The sequence below is a fragment of the Diadema antillarum genome, unplaced genomic scaffold, assembly GCF_040938485.1.
Source record: "Diadema antillarum isolate AM-2024a unplaced genomic scaffold, OU_Dant_1.0 seq00000069_RagTag, whole genome shotgun sequence".
Taxonomy (NCBI): domain Eukaryota; kingdom Metazoa; phylum Echinodermata; class Echinoidea; order Diadematoida; family Diadematidae; genus Diadema; species Diadema antillarum.
This window is the reverse complement of record NW_027271168.1, coordinates 816863-841630: the sequence shown is the minus strand read 5'-3', so window position 1 is coordinate 841630 and position 24768 is coordinate 816863. Positions and strand designations below refer to the sequence as shown.

Genomic DNA, 24768 nt, shown 5'->3' with positions numbered 1-24768 from the left:
GCCTATATGTTATTGATTATGTTGGGATGGAGAAAAATATAAACAGAAATGAACTGAACTTGATAAACACGTAAATGGTAATGTCTCCTGCATTTCTGTTACGCTAGAATTTCCTTCATTTGCTCTTGAACGACAGGTACGTGAAATCATCAAGTTTCAATCTGTGTAAAATGAAACCTGCTCGTCTTCAATTTGTATCATCAAGAAAAATAATGCCGTACATTAATTAAGTTAATAATTTACGAAGTCCAATTATTTCTTTCATTATTAGATTCAAACATTACTTAATAACTTTGTCCCGTTGACTTCGTGTTATGATCTTGTATGAAAAACAGAAGCAGAAATAAAATAAATTCAAATCAAATCATTAATGCCAGCTAGGATACGGTAGGAGCAAAGAAAGGGGAAAATAATTGTTCTATATCTCTATCTGTTCACAACAAATGTGGAAATACTGTTGAGGTATGGATTCTGTCTTACTACATTTTCATGACAAACACATTTTCATGTGCACCACACACACACACAAACAAACACACACACGTGTATATATATATATATAAATATATATATATATATATATATATATATATATATATATATATATATAAAACATATACAAATCTATTGATATATTATAGATATTGTTATGTATAACTATGGCAGATTATGCTTGTTTAGCGGTTAAGTAAATTATGGCGCCTTTTTTCTCTTATTGCTCTTGTTTTGTGACATTCGCATAAGCCTTCTGATGAAAGATACGAAGAAATACTTAATTCGGGGTTTTTGGTCGAAAATGTGTATGTGTGTGTGCGTGTGCATTTGTGTGTGCGTGTGTATGTGTGTGTGTGTGTGTGTATTTGAGAGAAATTGCTTCCTTCACATTTCTTTTCTGATACGTCATAAGACAGCGTATGTGGCCAAGAATTTCGGCCTAGTTTGCACCACATCTCACTCGGCTCTGGTCACATATTTCTGGCTGTTTCTCAGTGCCACGGACCGATATTAGGACCGAGAGTCACGGATCTGTTTTTCGTTAGGAAACGTAACCAAAACGTCACATCCATCATGTCTCGTCTGGCGAAAAACAAATGAGAAGGTCCGAGTTTCTGAACAACACGCCAATTTACGCCACCTTTCATCAGGCGGGGAGGGTCCTGAAGTAATGGGGCACATGGCCGAGGCCACGGCCGAGCTTGGAAATATTTCACATTTCTCTGGTTTCGAGGCAGACCGAGCTCGGCCGTAAATCATCCAGGACTTCGTCCTTTACCAAAATGCCGACGTCAAGTCGATTGGAGGGAGGATAAGAAGAATAGACGGACAGCATATTCTGAGATGAGGGTGGGGGGGGGGGGGGGAGGGGTGGTGAGTGTGTCACATGTTTGCAGCGAGGACACATAGCTAGACGAAGAACTTATTTGAAGACTTAAGGGGGGAAAAGATTGTCAAAAGAGAGAAAGAGAAATGATGGAGATAGAAAGAGAGACAGAAAAAGCGAACGGGGGCGGGGGAAGAGAGATGATGGCATCAGAAATGTTGTCGGGCCAGTTTTGTCAACAGATTACGGCGGCGGTTACATCGAGGTCAGGTCGAAGGTGATGCGCAACTTCAGGTCAAACGTTGATGGCGCTATGCACCTTGCTATGTAGAAAGCCGTATTTTTCCCCGCCGTGAATCACACCTCGTGTTATCACAGCGAAATGATAAGTTTTACAAATAAGTGTACAATATTAGCATTTTCTGTATTCATGAGCAAATGTTTAGTTACTATGAAGAATGGATACATTATTGAACTGATAGGTAACAGCTATAGGACCAATGATACATCTGTTGATGACGAAAACAAAAATTATAGTGATAATAATGATAATGCAACGCACCCCAGTTTATTATTTTCATTATGTGTTTAATGCAGAAGTGAAATTTCGAGCTTTGCAAAGCTCGGAAGACATTTCTATAATCTGTTTGTTTGTTTATTTGTAGAATAAGAGCAAGCACAGTTGAGAATTGAAGAAGTGCAATGATATAATCTAAACCCATTTACTTTATCTTTAAATTATAATTGTGTGTATTATGACATGTAGGCCTATGTTGTGTTGCCTGCCGTCATTTGATTAAACATCACGTGATTTCATTATCATAACAGCAGCCTTAAATTTCAAAGGCACTGTATACAATCAATTCTAGACACCTTGTTCGCAAATGTTTTATCTTAATAATTTTAAACAGTCTGGACAGACACATAACTTCGGAAACTAAAAGTAACGTATCATTGGAACAACGACATTTTATTCAACGTATCTGTACAACATGTATATCATATAATTATTGTTCACGCTTATTTTTACAAGTTGATATGACGGTGTTGTGACGTATACAGCTGTACCTATAACGTACTGAAACAATTATGCATTAAATATGCATTAAAAATGCATTATCAATTGTTATGGCAAAACGGTTTGTCGGTAGGCTAGGCCTATGTCATTGGACGTGCCGTTTAGAATCGGTTTGGGGAGGTAATACATACATTGTGTATCACATCGAGACACATTTAGTTCAGAATACATGTATATATAAGTTATGCATAGTTATGGTAACTATACACACGTACGCGCATATCAATTGCACGCACGCACGCACACAGACATACATACATACACACATACGCACGTACAGAACACAACGTTCAACATCCATGATATATTAGGCTTTTGCGAACTCATGTCAGTAATTTCCGAATACTGATGTTTTGTTTGATTATTATTCAGAATGATTAGTAGCTCCATGTTGTTGTTTCTTCTTCTTTTTTTTTACATAGACAGGACACTAGCGAATCATTAGTTGATCAATCACAGAAAGTTATTCTTAGGCCTGTATCAACATTGTAGATTGACATAAAAGTAAAAATATTTGACTTTGAGGGTGTTAACATTTTCTATGGGAGGGGTAGCTGAACAAATTCTCACAACTGATGCCCCTTTAAAGTCAGGCTCGATGTTTACCTCATGTTGCCACGATCATATTTCTTAGCAGTTACAGCCCATCTCTCCCCATTGATAGACCTTAAACGGAACCCTTGTTTGCTCAAATAATGACAAGAATGTCAGCGAGGTATACCAGATGAAACAATACGACACAAACAAAGGGAAAGGCCATATAAAGGATAACATAGCAGTACATTCGTGTATTCTTAAAACAAAAGGGAGCAAACAAGAACATTAAAAAAAAGGTGCGTTATACATTGTCTTGTCGAACTGGTTTCAAGCTTGTTACCACTCTTGATTACCCGATCAACCAAACATCAATCTCCGCAATTTAAACCTTGGTGGGTCCCCCGCGTAAATATTGCAATTCGTATGAAACAACCTCTGATAAGATACTCAAAAGAATTTTAAAAAAATTATTTGGTTTGTTGTTGTTGTTGTGGTTTATGAACATGAGATGACTTCTGTTGTTAATAAGACATCTGAAGGAAATACTGTAGATTAGTTAAGCTACTTTGTAAGATGTGTAGAGGACTATATCTCGTCCAGCACCAGTGATTTTGTACTTTCTTTTGTTTGTTTGTTTGTTTTTGTAACTATATCTAAATGAAAGAAGAAAGATAAAGTTCATATGGTCGACACGATTTTTATCGTCGACTCAGCCGAGTTAAGATTGCATCTTCCTTCCTGCCTTTTTTGTTTATTTATTTATTTATTTGTCTGTTTGTTTGTTTATTTGTTTGTTTGCTTGTTTTTTGGTAGTGCCGGAGGTCAGATCACACCACTCGGCTAGGCATTTATATCATTCCTCGTTTAGGTGCTTCCGCTAAAGGTAAGTTTGTTAATGAAATACTGGTAAGTTCGGCAATACATAACTGGGGGGGGGGGGGGGGTGGAGGTTGGTGTTGGGGGTTGGGGTGGGATTGGGGGGCTCATGGAGCGCGTGCCATACATGCACATCAGTAGGGGGAAATATTTCCCAATTCATTTGTCTGGGAGTTTGTCTCTAGTTGTTAATTTGGGTACACAGTTATACTCAACATGACAGCATTCCCTATACCTACCCTACCGCTGTCACACCTCCCCCTACAAAAAACAAAACAAAACAAAACAAAACAAACAAACAAAAAACAGGAATTCTGAAATAGTAAAGATTCCTGGTAGTGCATGAACTTTCAAAATTAACAACGAAAGGCAGTTAATCATTACTGATCGTATTTGAATTTTGTAAGGAAGACGTCATAGCCGTGAGATAAATATTTAGCCTTTGACCAAGCCGTATCATGAATGTGGGGGAATGTTCACCTTGACGCATCACTAACAGACTAGTACTTTAATTTTCACCGTACACATTTCAACAAAACACACTCAACATGATTTGCATATTTACGTGTAAATTGAGAGAAAAAAAGAAAACAAATATAAAATGACCAGAGAATCTCATTCGGCCAAGGCGAACGCGTTTGAATACACTGCCAAACAGATATAATAAGTATCATACATCCATATCTTACACATCGTTGCATCTAACCATGCTAGTAGTAGCAACAAGCAACGTTTACTATGTACACTAACATCGCCGACAAACAGAGTGATCGCCTAACATGCGTTCAGGAATTTAAATAACGTTATAACATCTCATTTGACTTTGGTAACGTTTCAACAAGTACATGTTACAGTCTTTAAAAAAAAAAGAGAGTACAAGGAGAAGAGAAGAAGGAAGGCGGATATTTTGCGGTATGAGGGTCAGTCAGCCTGAATCCAAAATTGGCAAGAAAAGCGACAGAAGGAAAAACGAAAAATAATGTCACTTATGAGGCATCTGAAGGAATGGAACAAGATGCCCAGCATGGTCGAAATGCACTGCAAAAGTTTCACGCTTCAAACTGCGTGATTACGAGTCAATCAATCATCATTCGTAGTTCGGCTGATTCGCTCTATTATCGCTTCCATCTGTGACAAGATGACTTCCATTCGCTTTGATATTCGTCTAGCCTTTTTTTTTCAATCCTTCCGTAACATCTTCATGTGTTCAAGCGTCCTGGATAGCTCTAGTCTCTTCACGACTTCTCTCTAAGGACGTCCAATCTCAAGACCACTTCGCGAGTGTGGTACATCTATCTTTTTTTCGACGACAAAACAGGAAAAGTGAAGAGTACTTTCAAACATGCCTTTGAAAACAAGACATGTAACACGACGGTAGGGAAAACGATTAACCTATGCCTTATGGCAGTTGGAGTTACCAGCTAAACATAGTGAATGATTACGGTTATGGGTAATTTTGGGCTCGATTTTGTTTCTTCATCTTCATCCGCCTATTTTGGAACCAGATCTTCACCTGCCGCTCAGTGAGACTCAGCAAGCGAGCGATCTCCAGCCGGCGGTCCCGGGTCAGGTACATGTTGAAGAGGAACTCCTTCTCCAGCTCCAGCGTCTGGAATTTCGTGTACGGACAGCGCTTCTTCCTCCCCGAGGTTGCGGACAGCCAGGTCGGTGTGTCACCGTTCTTCGGCTTCTCCTCATCTGGGAAGAGATAGTCGAGATAACGAAAGAGAGATTGTTGAGTATTTAAGACACCATTCGAGATGTTATGTATAACAGCTAAAATACAATAACCGTCTACATATAACCAAACATTTGAGACTTATTGTTGTACATAGACATCGCGACTTCATGAATAAAACCTTAAATACTAATAATGGAGCATATTTCATCCTGGGAGAGGATATCAGGAATTTTATCTTTCGTTATTTCGTTTGCTTATTTCAAATTGAAACATAAAACAAGACAAAACGAAGGACTGTTACTTTTTAATACCGTGTCTAATTGTCATTAACACGATTGTGTGTTCATAAAGGTGTGTACTCCATTTCCACTGGATGCGTGTTCCAACATTTGGAAGTTTCGATGTATTGCGAGGAATGTTTTCACCATTTCCGGGCGAAACACATTTTACTGGTACCCGGTGTAATGAGAGGAAAAAGAAGCAAATCTATTCCCGTATCACGTTAATTGGTTATAAATCTTCCTTTATCATTACTTTTGCCTGTTTGGGATTACTACGTTTCTAGTATGATAATGATGGAGGATATTTCAGACCAATACAAACTGATCATCATTGATATCAACATTTCGCAACAAATAATAACAAATGATACAGGCCTATACAATTTAACAGTTGTTTCATTTTGTCGGTTTTTTATGATTTGATGGCAGCACGTCTTTAAAATGACATGAAAAAAACCATGACTTGAGATAGAAAACAAACACATTTTAATACGTTAATACACCACATACAAATACAAGGATTTTCTCTCAAAGAAGATGTGAGTATTGCATATCACTGGTGTGAAAGGGCAAAATTGACAGATTTGAAGCTTAGTACGTGTACATCAGTGCCATGAGCTAGGTATGCAGTGGGCTCTGACCCGTAGTAAAAACAGGCTCCTAACTGCGGTATAGTCCAAAGTGTCAATTAAAACGTTTTAATAAATTCGCTGCACGACAGTGCTTGGATCATAGCATGATTGGAAAAAAAAATAATATACATGTGTATGAGGGGTGTACGTTTTATGTTTGTGTCTACGTGTGTGTTTGTGTGCGTGAGTTTTGTTTTGTTTTGTTTTTTGTTTTGTTTTTGTTTTTTGCATGTGTGTGTGTGTGTGTGCGTGTTTGTGTGTGTGCGTGCACAGGAATGAGAAAGAGGTAACTGCAGTTCAGACGACAATGGATGACACCCAACTGAATTCACATCAGCGGCTTTTCACGGTAAATTACGATCTACCGCCACCATACGGATTTGGTCCTTCGAACTGTCAGGTCATGCCCCCTCACCGGTCAGAGAGCAAAGAAGTACACTCTTTCGCTGTTCCCCACGCACTGTCTCCACTAATATCACCCACAGGGGTATCACGTTCGCCCGTGTGGCCCTGAAGCATCGAACAGTCAGAGCTTACAAAGACAAACATTTACGGTTCACGGTTGCGTGAACTTGGAACGAATACGAGATTGAATTTTAATATACGAAATCAAGCTAAAGATTACCTGAAACTCTTCCCTCGGTGAATACCAATGATATTTGTTAAATGGGAAGAGAGAAGCATAACCAACAACACAGTAGCAGACGAGATAAGTCGTTAGCATATGATTTTCCCTTTGCGTCTTTGATTCTCAGGACCTCTTTAAAGGTGCATTTTGAGAAAGCGACGTTTTATATGTTCACACTAATTTGAATTTATTCTCTACTAGTTCTCTTTCACAAGTCACTAAAAAAGAATATCGCTCACCCCAAAAACAGCTTGTGACAGCGCTTACATATCTAAAGCAAATAACGACCATTCGTGGAAGTTTTGTTGAACGACCTCATACATGTAATATTAATATAGTATATATCTATATATAATATCATGTTCTGGTGAAATATTAATATCGAATTGTAAACATTCTATTTGTTTGTTATAATGCGAAAAAAAATAGCACGACTCAGGGACACATGCACCAAATTTATTGCGTGCATTTTATTTCTAAATTCGAAATGATTAACTTTACAATTTGATATACTTTAATGAGCAGGAGAAATAACATATTCCATCATTACTGCAGGTGATGATGGGACTCTGATTTGTATAATTATAGACAACAATAACATGCTTATATACGCTTTGATGTACACATTTTTTTGTTATACTAAAGCGGTCAAATTAAGATATAGACTAAGAGATTTATCTATTTTTAAGTGACCATATCAATTCCCAGTAGCTTTAGTTTGATAATACTTTTATACCACGTGAGCATACGTTTTTGAATTAGAATTTGCTGCAGTATAACTATACTTGTTTATATACCATTCGTTTCTCTGTATATAGGAGGGTGACGAGTGAATAGAACTGACAACTGACATGCCTCTTGCCAAGTTGTTAAACAATTAGTGCAGCTCTTTGTTTCCCTGTAAAGTTGCTTTGTTTTGGGCAGTGCCTGGATTCGAATACATGTAAAATCGAACTCATTTACATGTACTGAATTGAATTTACAGTAACGGAAAGAACACTTTGTACGTGTTGTTACCTATGAAAAGAAAACGTATGAGCGGGTGTCAAAAGCAACTACCGAAATCCTCGCGGTGAGAGAAAAATGCACGTCGACGCCGCAGCAGAGGTGTGAGCAGATGTTAAACAGCGCCTCCTATAGTCGTAGCACTCTCCCTTACAACACCATAAGCAATGCCGTCGAGAAAGTACCAGAGATGCATTGTCATAATTTGTCCACCTCGTATAAATGTATAATAATTCAGCACATTTGAAGAAAAAACAAAACAAAACAGATGTATTTCACGATGGCTAATTCAGTATTAGTTGATGTTATTACAAGACATTCACTGATAAGAAAAGGGTAGAGTTACATGAGATTCCTGTTTATAAAGACTTATGCGAAATTTGAACGACTACTTTCAAATATTCATAATTCCAAAATTACATAAAGTAATGAAACTTGGTGTTAACATTCAAATAATCATAGTTCATCAATTAAGAGGGAGGGAGAGAGGAATGAAAGTTTCGATTAATTTTAATCAAAATTCCACACGTTCTCATAAAATAGTCACCCTTGTAGTCAAAATCATGATTATATTAGTGACACACGTCTACGATTTTACACATTCACAAAAATCCCATTATTTTGGATATTAAAAAGTGCACAGGTCTCTTGAGGAGATTTCAACGTCAACGGATAAAAGGTATGTCCCATAATTTATTAGAATCTCTTTGTTTTTGGATGTCAGGCATTTCAAGACAATTTTTAAATCAAAATAAACGTTGAATTCCTCTTAGAATTGTGTACTCTTTCATATTTCAAAAGCGGTTTCTGAATATCTGGCAAAAAGTTTAAATATGATTTCCTATCTCAATCAAGACTATATAATTCCTTTAAGTTTTGCATCTTCTGCATACGGCATACAAGTCAGTGTAAACATGGAGTGGATTTAATTTTGGCATGGTTTGTTGCTGTTGTATGTCTTCTTGTACATTCGTATGGAATTCATGTCACTGAGTAAATTGCTCTGACTCTACAAACAATTTCTGGAACATCTTGAATGTATCAAAATCAATACACAACATGTCTCACAAAGCAACCCAACCACTGCCATTTAATATTTAGAAATACTGCTGAAATGAACAGTCACCATGTTGAGGAATTGATTATGCTATAATTGAATCAAATGTTTGGATATCTACGTATAGTTTATACATTTCACTGTAAATAAGAGATCATTTCCAGGACACCTCCCCACGGCACTGACATTATAGTTTATCCCAATATAGCCTCTTGGAACTGCAATAGGGATTATATCTCATCAAGTATCAAGTATCTGTTCCATGTATTCATGTTAAAATTTCAAGCATCAACATCCGAAATATGACAAAAACTAAACTACCCTACCACATTGTGTGTAAAGCACAACAGCTCATTCAATTCAACTCTAGATCTACCATGATCTTATAATCATAAATTATAACTGGATCAAAACTACGGGGGAATACTTCTGAGGATTTGTAATGCCAGTAATATCCCGAAAAACAACCAAACAAACACAGAGTTAAGCGAATTTGACTTGTATGTTCTACCGAATTTGTTTTGGAAATTATATTTGTTTTTCCTGTTTACAAGGTCAACCACTGTTGACGATTCGGAGCAGTGAGTAAAAAAAAAATGTTCGAATTATCACATTCGATGCATAATATACTAGTGGTTGAGTTGTATCACAAAACATCCTAGCGTATAACACTTTTTTCAATAAAGCCACAAATACAAGGAGATATCAATAATTTTCTCAACAAACCATAACTGTAGACGGTTTAGTCTAGAAACGATTTTAATAAAACTATTTTTCACATGCTGTGTATGAAATAATACTTAGCAATCATTATACTAATTAACATTTTAACGTTGCTTGTGTCTATCCCTAACTCACATTTTAGAACTATTTTGAAGCATTAAAGCCGTTTTTTTTTTTTTAAGGACAAGTTCACCTTCATAGACATGTGGGTCGAGTGAATGCAGCAATATTAGTAGAGCACATCATTGAGAGTTTGAGGAAAATCGGACAATCCGTTCAAAAGTTATGAATTTTTGACGTTTCTGCTCACTCAAGGCTGGACGAGAAGACTACTTTAGCTTGTGATGTCAAATGAGTACAACGATATAAAGAAAGAATAAAGAAAATTATTCTCACTTTTCTCGCATAACAAAAGAACACTTGACTTCTCTCTTTCAGAAGGCAGGGGGAATAATATTACCCTTAACATATGTCAGTAACAAGTCGAAGAAATGTTCACTTAATTCAAAAAGTAAAGTTTTGTGAAATTCTCTTTTTATTTTCTCTATATGGTTGTACGCATATGACATCATACACTATAGTAGTCTTCGCATCCAGCAGTGACTACGCAGATACTTAAAAATTCATAACTTTTGAACTGATTGTCCGATTTTCCCCAAACTTTCACTAATGTGTTCTACTAATATTGCTGCATTTACTCAATCCACATGTATATGAAAGTGGACTTGTCCTTTAATCTGCAAATGATAAATAGTGTCTTTAAAGGTCTTGTTTACCTTTGGGAGCAGTGATTTACAATAATGTTCAAGATATCACATTTGATGCATATGTGTAGGTCAGTTATATCACAAAATATCCTACCATATACAAATTTCGCAATAAATCCTAAAATATAAGAAAATATCACTATTTTTCTCAATAAACCATAACTGTAGACGGTTTATCCTAGAAACAATTCTATTATAACTGTTGTTCATATTATTTTGTATATTCAACAATACTTAACATGATTAAACTGATTAACTTTTCCAGTACGTTGGTTGTTTGTATTCCTAACTCACTTTTTAGAAGTATTTTGAAGCACTTAAACTGTTTTTTTTTTAATCTGCAAATGATAAAAATAAGTGCCTTTAAAGGGATGGTATAGTATAGGTTGAGATGGGGCTTCAGGTTTCTGACTTTTTTGTGAGATAATGAGAAATCTCTTATGAAATATGAAAGAACACACAATTCTAAGAGGAATTCAAAGATTATTTGATGATAATTGGTTTTGAAATGACTGAGATATCCAAAACAAAACGATCCTAATAAAATATTCATATTTCATGGATGGTTTCTAATTATCTCGCAAAATGTTAAAAGCTGAACCACCATCTGAACTGACACTGTACCATCCCTTTAAGAGAGTCAGAGATAACTGTCAAACCGAAATCACACGTGACTAGAAATGAATGAAGTGTAAAATATTATCATTGTATTTGAATTGATTTTGGGTTTTTTTTTTTCTTTCTTCAATTTCTTCGCGGACAAGTAAAATGTGCACAATTTGGGCAGGTATACGCAGTCGTTTGTTTTGCTTTCCCCACGTAAATTATCGAATTAATTTATTCCAAATAACTTACTCATAAACATGTACAATTTGAGATAGCTTTCAAACATAACAGATATTCAATTGTTGATTGCTCTATACGGAGTCTTATGTCCGCGGACCACAGTTCTGAATTTTCTTTATGTATCTCTTTACCTGGGGCCATCTTCCTCGTCAAGCTTAGCTTATGATGATGGTCCCCTGCATTTCATTTTTATCATTTCCTATTGCTTCCTTTCATATATGATATTCGTTCTTGAAAAAAAAAAGAGTAAATGTATGTAAGATCCAAACGTTACGAATATTAGCTGTGTAAATGACTATGTAAGTATTTTGTCGATTTGTTGATTTGTATTGATTTTGAAATGCAGAAATAAAAACTGAACTGAACTGAACTGAACTGAACTGAATTCAGACCTTGAGACCGTTAGTATACGTGCCTCTCTGTTTCGATTATTGTTTTAAAGGTTTTTTTTATGTTTTGAGACATGATGTCAATATAATAACTACGTCACATTACTTTGTATGCTTGTTCTTGGCCGAATGAACGATATGAAGGACCAACGTTTAGTGTGCAGAATCAGACCCACTTCTTTTCGTTTTTGATACCGGCCTTTTTCTTCGCTACGAAAACTATCACAAATTGTTCCAAGCTGACAAGTCTCAAAAAAAACGTAAAGCTCCAAATTACTCATCGAAATAATAAGAACAAAGACTGACGATTTCTGCTATAGAGGTCCTATTTGTGGAAGCGACTACAGACTACAGGCATGCGGAATACACGATTGTTTATCAATGACCTGGAACTTTTAAGGTTTTGGTCTGCCTGAGTTTATATCAATCTGTTGTCATATCCACTAATAGAGACTACAACATATGCATAAAGGGTGGATAAAATGTGTAGTTCAGCATACTATCTATTATGTTTGGGCAGTCGGATGCGCTCGCTGATTTCCGTTGGCGGTAAAATTATGAAAAAGAAGTGCCTTTTCAGAACGTAATGACTTTAGGATAATCATTCGGGAGGCAAGCGGTGATCCGTCTCTGCGAACAACAAACCAAACTCGTGTCTTTGAAGAACAGGACTTATTAAAGAGAGAGGGGAGAGCAGGAAAGAAAGGGAGAGATAGAAAGAGAGAAGGAGAGAGGGAGACAGAAAGGGAGAGAGGAAGTATAAATACTGCCATGAAGCAAGTATTTCACAGTGGACTTCAAAATGCAAAGGTATACAGTACCTGATCACCCCCACCCCACAATACTTTTCCGCCCTCGTTTTAAATTTGGTATAATGAAAGGGCCTCGATGGATGATTAATGTGGCGTACCAAGGGCGTATGGGCCATTCCAGCATGTTTGGGGTGCTTAGCCCTAATTTCAAAATATGCCGTCTCCCTTTTCATGTCGCCCGACAATCTCTCAACTGCCCCCCTAAAAACCCTGATTTTTCCTAACCGCCAAGAGCCCCCCCCCCCAAAAAAAAAAAAAAAAAATGATTTCATCCAAGAAAAGAAGATATGACCGCTACAGAAAACATTGTCTTTATAATGTTCTGAATGCGTGCTGTGTGATTCTTGTTTTTTTAATTTTTAATTTTCATAAAATGGTAAGTTTGTTGTACTCAATTACACCAGAATTATTGAACGATACTATTAAAGGCATTATTTACAATTTACAGATGAAGCAAAAACCTAGCTTTAGTGCTTCAAAATAGTTCTAAAATGTTAGCCACGGATAGAAACGACCAATGTAAAATTTTGCATCAGTATTTCATACAACATGTGAACAGTAGTTATAATAAGAATGTTTTTAGACTAAACCATCTAAAGTTATGGTTTATCTAGAAAAATAGTGAAATCTCCTTATATTATTTTGTTATTTTTTATTGCAAAATGTTTATAATTCATATGATGTTTTGTGATACAACTGACCTACACTTAAATTAGCTTCCAAGACAGTTGCACAATTTCTGATGCTCATGTTTCCCAAAATTAGAAAAAAAAAATATGTGTGATAAGAACGTTTCTTGTGATTTTTCTTCCCCTTAGAGTTCCATACCTCCACTTCTGATAACATGACACCAACAGCATCGACACTTTAAACTTATGCGCAACATCGCATCTTTTAATGCATTTCTGATGTATACACAGGATGAAAAGAAAAGCAAAACAAAATAATGATCATGTAAAATTCGCGTTTTGAGTGGCAGAGTATGTTAATACACAATGATAATACAAGAATCAATAAATCAAATCAAATCAAATCAAATCAGAGTTATGATTGTGATCAGTTAGCATGAACGTGAAGGTTTACGTCTTTTCTGTAGTAATAGTAAAATTAGATAATTACTCATGCAAATTAGATGAGGTAGCAACGTAATGGCCGAACAAGTATCATACTGGTACACTTACAAAATTAATCTCAGTTCGTTTGAAAGAAACTAACAAAGGAAAAAAAAAATCTTTGTTGCTACTGTGGCAATAGCCAGCAATGACCTTGAGGAAAAATAGGTGGTCGGAGGGGGAGGGGGGAAGTGTTAGCAACCAAAATGTTACTAGGTATTATTCGTTTATTTATGCATTTATTTGTCTAAAGGAACACATGTTGACACTATCTATTGATTCCTTTTTCTTTTTTTTTTTAAACAGAGCGGACAGAATGTAATTTTAAAATAATGTTAATCTAGGAACTGTTTCAACAATTCAAGACACCTCTAAAATTGAAAAAAGATCCAATAAAAAATTTCACAGATTTGCTGAATGTTTTCTTTTATAGCACTGATCCAAAAATATAGATTTTTATCATCAGATTCTGTATCATTAAACGTTCAGAGAACATCCTTCGTGCCATTGGATAACAATACAATTATATCATAATCACATCAATCGGAAAGCGACTTACAATCGCAATTATATTGGTCAACATTACGTAATTTGTAGTCATTTTTATATCGATCAATGTGTCACATTATCACATTTTGCCAATTTATAGGTGCATGATAGATCTATATTCTTCCCTATCCTATGAATATCATGGATATTTCAAACATTTTCAGAAAAAAAAAAACTTGGTGCAACTCTCAATAAGAACTAAAGGATAATTTTGAAATGGTTCTCGGAACACGTGCCAAATTAGAGATTTATATCGCGCTCACGATGCGCTACCACAGCTACGGCTGTAATCGGGTCACTAATTTATTTGCTTTCCATGTCCGCAGCTAAGAAATGACCCCTGATAATCATCGGTTCAGACAGAAAGACAAGCCTTTTTATTTTGTTCGTTTTATGCACTTTATTTATTCCTAGTTTTCACGAAGGTCTGACCCTTCCATTAAAAAAAAAAGAATGAAAAAGAAACCCTGTCTCAAAACTGGAAGAGATAAACCGAATTCACTCGCATGAAAAATCGATATATAAAAACACAATAAAAGACTACCACTCAGTAACTTTATCATAGCAATTGTATTGGTTAGGACATTTCCTTGCTCAACACGGACATTTTCCTTTGTCCCCAAGCCTTCATTTTAATGTTGGATCAGGAGCAAGCGAAAAGATATATTAGGGAAAGCATGATCATAACACTAAACTTTTAAGTAAATTAAGTATTCATACGTGTGAAATGTAACAGCACTGTGCCGAGATGTGTAACTGAATAGGGCAAATAGGGGCAAAAAAAGTAAAATGATCTGCTCTTGGGACTAGATCGACAAACATTGACACAACAGAAGCAAAATGTCTTTCACGGTGTATCCACTGTAATGTGACACAAAACGGTCGCTAGCTTTTAGAGTCATTAAGAAGAACATCGGGCAGGGGAGGAGAGAGAGAGAGAGAAAAGAGACAGGAGATCCCTTTCATTGCGGCTGAAATATCTGGATATAAATTAATTAAGAATGCGCACAGGCATGGTGATAAATTATACGGCGCTACCCAAACAGTATACAAATCGCTTGCAGCGCGCGGGCCTCCGCCCCGTCGACTCGCGACAGACTGCTGGCTTTGGGGAAATTATTCAATTACAGCTGATCGGAGTAAGAGCGCGTTCTCTTCAAATGCAGTACCCTCTGACTTCGAATCAACACTGCTGCGGGTTCCTATTCATGCCCTTCTCGTTTATGTTTCTACTTCATTTTAGACTGAAATCCTTCCTTATTAATCGGTATGGTGTGATGAAAACATAAACAGGTACATTTTCTCACGTCATCGATATTTATCCACGGAAGTAAGATTTATATATTAAAACTGCGAGTGCGAAGAGCAGCAAGGAAAATGTGATATGATGTTCGACGCAATTTTTGGAGACCGGTGAGAGAGGGAGAGCCGAGTGGAGTCTCACAATTAATTGAGATGTATTTGGTTGGTGATAATCAATGGCTTTGTAATGCCCGTCCCGAGGGTCTGCTTTCTATCTCACCTTGTCAAGTTTCCTTTCTGATGGTTAAGGAGCAACACTTGACGGTGATAGTTCTACTAGTCTTTTCTTAATCTTCTCTCAGGAAAGGCACGGGTCCGAAACGGCGCTTACTGACGCAAAGTGTATACCATACATCTACGTTAGCATGCCTTATAATGCAATAACCCGCCCGGTCTAGAAGCATAGGATCATAATCTTAAAGGGACATACCAGACGATTTATATAATTTCATATCATGAAGTACATAAATCGATAATGCCACGTATAGATTAGTGGAATTTATGTCGTGCTTGAGCAGAGGAGCCAACACTCTGAACAACCCAAAACATAACACACTGAGTGAACAAGGATGACGACATAGCAGGCTTAGATATTCCTTAATAAGCAGCAGTGTAATGCCATTGCTTATCAACTTCACCTGTGTAGAATTTATGCATGTTTGTTCATTTCGTTCTGCTTCGTTGAGAACCAAAACATTCGTTCTTATGTGAAGTTGCTATGTCACTTTCATTGTTTATTGTGATTTGTTATGAATTTTGAAATTATTTTTATTCCTTATCCAATCAATACAAATTCTGATACTCCGTATCCAGCAGGCCTATAACCAATTCAAAGATGTTCAAATGCAAAAATCTGAACTCATCTTGAAGTCTCCTTCATTGTTCGTCAAAATAGAATATTGAATGATATGATAAATAACATACAAGCCAGTGATAGATACCGCAGTGGGCAGTAACATCCGGTCTTATAGAAAAGTAGGGCCTATATCAAAACAATTATTCACTAACCTGAGAAGTACATTCTGTATTTTTCACATCCTCTGGAATTATTTGAAAGGGAAAAAAATTAAAATAAAACATCAATTCCTACAAGAAATTAGAACCTGTCAAAATTTGGATTCACCACTTTTAATATTTACCAAAGACAGTGGTGGTAGAACAGACTATTCATCAAACTCGATAAGGAGATATGTTTTAATAAATGTTTTGATAGCACCATATCATTTGTCTCTTTTTTTTCCGCGATGATTATCATCGTAAGCCTCGGTCACCAAAAGTAAGCATATTTTTGAGACATCAAGCCCCCAAAACCTTTAACGGTGTCTTTCGTATCTTATTGATATACCATTGCATTGTTTATAATTTATAATAAGTATAATCATATAATTACAGATGAATATAAACACAAATCACAATCTATCCTGATCTATTGATGTTACAATATGGTTATGACGTTTTTATCTCTTTTAGCTCCCATTTACAGTATTGCCTACAAAAATCAAAATGCAGGTAGTTCTAATCAAGAAAGAGGGAATTTCAGATATGAGATCTTAACTTATCATAAACATGTCTTGATTAATGTAATATAACGTTTTTATCTCTTTTAGCTCCCATTTACAATATTGCCTACAAAAATCAAAATGCAGGTAGTTCTAATCAAGTAAAGGGGAATTTCAGATATGAGATCTTTACTTATTAAATAAAAATGTCTGGATTAATGTAATATCAGAGGATGACTTTACAGACCTACTTGTTATTGCATCGTTTTGTTTGAGACAGGACAAAAGCCAACAGTCACACAGGAACAACCCCCAAACGTAACTGTTAATTAATTTTCCATTTTCGAAATCAAGATGTCTGTACGATTTGATGACAAATATTATTCTGTATGACAACGATCACGCAATCTGTAACATCTATCGGACAATTGAGGGGAGTTGATAAAAGAAGGTTGGTGGAAGATGTTTGTGAGATCAGGAAGCTACAGCTACATGGTAAGGGCAATGGTAAGATCAAGGCCAAATATTGATTTGTGAGGCAAGCCGTTTGAAAGAGTACATAGCTTTCCAACATTGAAATAGCCTCGTGAGTATTTTTACATGTACTTTCGCATTTGAAACCGCCACGTTGATCATAACTATATAACAATTGAGTTATATAGGCCTACATGTTTTTTTTGTTTTGTTTTTGTTTTGTTTTTTTTGCAGCTTATATCAACGTACTTTTGAGACTGAGAGGGGTTAATCCGTGGAAACATACAAATAATATAGATAACGCGTGTTCCTTGAGTAAATTATTGTCTTGGATTGATCATTTATGTTGTCAAGACACGTAAAATGAAGTGGTAAAATTTGAAGGGAGATTATCAGTGAATTTTATCTCGATATCCCGCGCAAATAAAGTTATGGCTTTATACATTCAGGCCACAACCTTGCGTCTTCCATCGAACGTGACCCTGTAGTGCCTGACCGGGTAATCAGCGGGCTGGTTTTCAACAGCTCACCGCTCGCTGTGCAGGCTAATCGGGGTAGAATTCCTTCGCGTTAATACTTTCATCCTTCACGACATTTCGCGCTTACTTCTGAGAATATTTCGTTTCATTCAAAACCTCAGGTGACATACAACTTTTATGGGACGAAACTATATGGTGCTGACACGCTTTGAGCTTGAAATTGATCGAGCAAATGGAGACTTTAGAAAAAAAAGAAGAAAAAAAAAACCTCCACATCACAGAAAATGCGTCAGTTCGAACAATCTATCAAGATGTGAGTAAGAAGTACAAGTATCTATTGTTTAAATTTTGGACACAAATAGCACATACACTGTAATAAGTCTTACCCACATATTGAGCAAAGTTACTAAACTATAAACCATTCACCAATATGTTAGATTATTACCAAATAGGGACTATATGACTTGAATCGGATGCTCAAGCACAGTTAAAATACCTTAAAATACCTCGTAAAATCAAGGTATTTTTTAATGCACAGGCCTATGTATAATGTTTATGTACATATAACGTACATATAGTCATATAACATACGTATATGTACCTATATGACATACACGTATATATAATAGGTATATATATATATATATATATATACACCTTAAAACTTCGTAAGACTTCTGTGAGAAATGGTCATTAATTGCGCAATAATGATAAAATACCCTGCAGTCTATTACTTTGGTGACAGAGTAAATTCTTCTGAGGTCGTATACAGCAAATTGATTATGATACAGTATGCCTAGCGTAATATCGTGCTACTGATACTAATCACACTTCAGCCATTTTATTTGTTAATCATAATCATAATCACAAGACTCGAACAGGGTATGTCAAATTGTTTGATAGTCCGCGTATTACGGTCTAGTTCTTAGCTTTCTGTCCGAGATAATTTACAACCATGCACTACATCAGAAATCTTTCGAAATAAGCACGAATTCGCCATTTGAGACAATACATGTTTCATGTGCCCAAGGTAATAATACATAATAATAATAATAATAATAATAATAATAATAATAATAATAATAATAATATAATAATACCAAAGTTCTGCACGCAAGGACACGCTGACATAGGCACAATTCTTACACGATATACACATTTACTGGACTATTTCGCCTACTGTGGTGCATGTCAAAGATTTCAAACGGGAAGATCGGGCTTCATTGTTGACAAAGGAAATAGGCCTACATGTTATAGGGTAAGTCGCTCGCTAGATATAGCATGTCTCAAACTTATTGACATTGCATTTGTCAATGATGTCAAAAGCTCCTTGATTCAAATAAACGATGGATCAATGAAAATCAATAATTTTGGTTGGTTATGCATCGATAATAATTAAACCACCAAACATACTAATAATTTTGTTGTAATAAAATCAAAATATGTATCATGTCTACATGTATAGGACCCTACTGAATTTCGTAGACTGGATGTTCTTCCAATCCACATTTTATTGGCAATTTATGTCTTGGCCTCATGACAAACGAGAATGAATGACGAAAAATATGTCGTTAAAACTGGATGATACTCGCAGTAATGCAGTACCTCTGTATCGCATGTCAGCAATGTTTGTGATGACATCGATGCATTCCTCAAACCACTGGGGAATTCGGGAATAATCTAAAACGGCAACGCGATCGGAAATGAACATTGGTGTAGTCTGCCCGAGTGGGGAGGAAACAATGATTATGTTTGATAGCTGAACTCTCAATCAGCACACGCGAACATGGTTTCTGCTCCCATCAGGCATTTGGACAAGTTTCGTCTGCTGTACACGTCGGTATTGTAGGAATGTGGATGATTAAGCAATCATTATTCGATGGATACGAACAAAACCACCGAAACATTATAGGACTACACATTTCAAAGCATTTTTTATTATATTTTTAATCCATTCATTTAATTGTCACATTGCATTTCTCGTTATTATTTTTTATTATTATTATTATTGTTATTATTATTATTATCATCATTATCATTATCATCGTTAGTAGTAGTAGTAGTAGTAGTATCATTATTATCATTATTGTTATTATTGTTATTATTATCATTATTACTTCTCTGGACCATGGCTTACACCAACCTAACGAACAAAGAGCACACCGGCTATTGTATACTAATGTTTTTGTTCTTTACTTACTGCTTTTGCTAGGCCCCAGTATCATTGTTTTTCTCTGTGGTTTGTTTCATTAACATTATTATAATCATTCATTTTACTATATAGGTATAGGCCTACATATTTTCTGCATATAAACATTATACATCGTTATAAACACACGCAAACATACATGGCCTATATACATACATATTATATGCATATAGGCCTACATAAGGGCTTTTTACACTTGCAAATTTTTGCTTAGTCCCGTACCAACGGTGGGGCTAAGGGGGGCCTTAGCCCCACCGTTGGTACCGGACTTTCCTTAGCCCACTTTCTGTTTACACTTGTTTTTGCCAAAGTGGGCTAGTCCCACCGATAGTCCCGTACTATCTGGCCCTGCAAAATAGCAGGGTTAGCACCGCAATTGCGGTGCCAAGCAAGCTAGTGTAAACAGAACGAAAAAATAATCCGGGGCTAAGCGACGGAGACGAAGTCCGACCCCCACTGACCAATCAGAAACGAGGTGATCAAGTGCTGCCGGTAAGTGCGTGTACGTGTACAGTGCACAGCGTAATCATGAATATTCATGTCGTTTGGAAAGTACGGGACTAAGAAATACGAGTGTAAAAAGGTCAATTTTCTCATTAGCCCCGGAGAAGAGCTTAGTACGGGACTTATTGGCGAGTGTACAAAGCTGAAAAAATTGGTACGGGACTAACGATAGTCCTGGGTCAGAGAAAGTACGGGGTTAAGAAACACAAGTGAAAAAAGGGCTATAGAAGAGTTACACACACACACACACACACACACACACAAAACGTACTTGCGTTTCTTAAAGTGTAGGCCTAATAGTCATTGATATCATTTTCACAATCGCGTATTCAGTATCTATTGCACAGAATTTATATAAGACAAAACTGCCAGCAACATCACAAAGATCCTTCAAACTTTATTGAACATTACCCGCACCGTATACACAACTCACTATAATCAACATCCAGAGGGAATTCATGATATTACACATAGAGTATACTTCAACATAATAGTCCAGTGCCAATAAAGCTACTTTATTTCACTATCCAACATGGAGCTAGAGCAAGTGATAGCAGATCGCCACAGGAGCGTCTCATTGCACATTTAGAAAACTGACGTTAAAATGCTATTCTACTCTGCACGTATGCAGGTTTCGAAAGTCGTTAAAACAATGCGCAATAATCGCCAAACTCTAAATACATTTCAGTTGAGTTAAATACCAATCAGGATGGTTATTTCAAATGCAATAACTACCAAAAGTCAAAATGATACAAAATAAATGTTCATAAATTCAAAAGCTGCCAAGACTAATAGGCAAGTGTACAACCTATGCCAAGCTGAACAAAAATTATTGTGTTACTGTTTTATCAGGAATTGTTTTGAAAACATACTCTCCTGCTTTTTTCTGTGTGCATGGCTAAAGTTTACATCGATTATATTATTTTGAACAGGTGCAGCATAATTTCATGAAGCATGTAGGGGAGACTGGGGTAATTGTGGCCCCCTTTTTCATATTTTCTATTTATACCATTAAATAGAAAGTTCAATAATATTCTAATTATGCAAATATACAGTCAATGAATATACCTATAATATCCTAAAGAAAGTATAAACCTCAAACTTTCCGTTTGCATATCAATTACAATTAACTTAATGACTTTGTGGGGCCATAATTTCCCCGTGGGTTGGGGTATTTGTGGCCCCCTTTTATATAAAGATATAATGAATAAAAATGTGAACTACATGAGAGCATGTAAAGGAATGATTTCTTAATCATAGCATGCCTCATTTATCCATTTAAATTAATGTAGAAAGTCAAGTTCATCCAACTTCGACCAATTCACAATTGGTCCTGATATGCTGGACAACAGAAAACTGTGATCTAAACATGATACATAAACAATGAATAATATTAAAGTCAATTCCACAACATATGGCTGATTAAAAAAACCAATAACCCAAAAGGCTCCAAAGGCTTAACAGCCTTTTCAGCCCCATTTTCTTCACTTTTGAAGCATTATTTGCATCTCTTATATCTTAATTATTTGAATATAAAAAGTGTAAGTCAGAGTCTATCATTTTGTTGAGATTTGGCCTTGGATTTTGTGGCATGATGATCTTGAGAGATGGAGTCCTTCTCCTGAAAATATCCAAAACAAAGCTGCAATAATAATATAATTACACAGTATGCTCATTTGATAAATCCCAGTAATGAACCATGTTAATTGTGATTTTAAACTAGATCTTTGATTTTCTTGCATATATTCATTAATGTTCATAGCAAAACAGTGCTTTTCTATGGGGGGCCACAATTACCCCGATGGGCATGTCTCAAACAATGGCCCTTTGTTTCAAGAATAAATAAAAATTTTTATGATTTGCTTCATAATCACTTCAGACAAGGTTTGTCATTATGAAATAACATTATGAAAAAGAATTTGGAAACGAATAGAAGATGTGACACTTAATTTAATAAAGTGAAGAGTTCACTTTTTACTCAGTGATTTTGACATGTACTGACAAAACAGGTCCTCCTATCAAGATGTTAATTGCTAAATGAATGGATGTTGGAGCAAAGTAGTGGTAAGAAGTGACCTTCCACATACTACAGTTATAAGCTATTTCAACAAATAGAAGATGGTTTAATCATACATTTTATGTTGAGGAGCCATAATTACCCCAGGGCCACTATTACCCCAGTCTCCCCTATATGTTAAACATTAGTTTCTACTTGTTCACTCATTAACAGCTGTAAATGTCCCATGCTGTGTTAATGTGAAAAGGGGGAAGTATGTACTTAATACTGGATATTACTCTCTTTTTTTCCTCTTTTGCTTGATCACCATGTAGAATACACCATAAAGAAGAAAGCCACTTCAGAATTCAATCAATTTCATAAGAAAGAGAAAAAAAAGTTCTGCCAAACAATGCAAAATGATCAAAATCGGATAAGAAATAAGGAAGTTATGACATTCTGAAATTTCAATATTTTTCGGAAAACACTTCTTGACCAGTCATAATGAATATTTAAATCAGCGAGTTGATGATGTCATGCTCTCACAATTTCTTATTCATTTCATATGTGACCCTGCACCACAAAACAAACAAAAAGTCGCCAGACATTATTTTTTTTGTTAAGGGCAGATTCTGAAAGAGCAGAGTCTAAGCTTTAAAATGATGTATAACTCAATACAAATGGATTTTCCTAACCTATATAAATGTTGGAAATAAAGCACACACTCTGGAAAGTGTGAACTGAGAAAGGACGCTCTGAAGTACAGGGTCTATTCAAGTGCTTAATCTTCCCTAAGCCGTGTTGCCTGTGCCATGAATGGGGTAAAAAACATAATGTTAACCACTGTAGCACCAACAATTAAGGGATTATCAGATTAAACTGAAATTGGGCACGGTCTATTACCACATTCTGACCATAATAAATGCCAACTTGCAGAGCAGTAGCATCACCCTTTCAAAAGTTATTAGAGTTGAAAGTGAAGAGGGTGCAAAGGATTTTCAGGAAATGAAAGGGGTCTCTAAGAAAAACCTGATCAAAATACTCTACCAAAATAGGGGTTGTAGAAAAACTGCTGAAAACCCACTTTCCCATTCAATTTATGATCCCAAACTCAAGAATCATGTAGAAGAAGAATAGCTCTTTCAGAAAATATGGAAAACTCAAAATTGACTTGGTTGACCAATTTTACCTTTCTTGAGTCCTCACGTAAAATCAAGGGGTGCGACTTTTTGTTTGTTTTGTGATGCACGGTCACATATACAGAAACGACCGAAAAAAAAAAAAAAAATCTTGTATTTTAGCTGCATAGACATAAAATTTGCCTTTAAGGCACCCAAAATAAAAATTAACAAATTTTAACCCACATGTAATCATGATAAATTATATAGGTATGGAAATATGTTTTACCTGTATCAGCTAAGAATAGCATTCTAAAATCTAATTTCATTTTTAACATACTGGACAAATTGTGAGGGCATGACATTATCAACTCTCTCTCATTTAAATATTAACAAGGACAGGTCAAGAAATGTTTTCCGAAGAAATGTGCAATTTCAAAAGATCATATCTTCCTTAATGCTTATCCAATTTCTGTCATTTTTGGAACATTCTGTACGGATCCTTTTTTTCTCTCTCTCTCTCTCCCTCCCTCTCTCCTTCTTTTAGAGTTTATTTATTTTTTTGGGGTGGATTTCCCCTTTAAGTTTACTGCACAGAAAGGGGCAATTTTTGTCCTGAGAAAAACACCTTGATTTTATTGAATGTAGGAAACTGTATTTGAAAGAACTTTTGAATAACGGCGATACTATAAATGTATGAACACATAATGACTCGTTCAGTAGATTTTGTTTTCAAACATTTGATAAAATATCATAATATCTATTGTTGTTTTTTTTACAAATATGAACGTTCCTTTGGTGCAAGTTGTTCCAGTTAATTAAAAAACAAATGTGCTTAAATCCTGAGATTAACCCAAACATATTCGATTACTGAGTAAAATAATATTTGTATT

General features: G+C 35.8%; 1 protein-coding gene across 1 annotated transcript in view; it reads right to left on the bottom strand.

Annotated features, from left to right (window-relative positions):
- Window positions 1-5256: 5256 nt before the first annotated feature.
- The window catches only part of LOC139725924 (uncharacterized), a 32776-nt gene continuing 13264 nt past the window's right edge, over window positions 5257-24768 (bottom strand). The window contains exon 2 of the mRNA XM_071637005.1: window positions 5257-5510. Within this exon, the coding sequence (XP_071493106.1) occupies window positions 5257-5510 (254 nt within the window). The remainder of the gene's footprint in view (window positions 5511-24768) is intronic.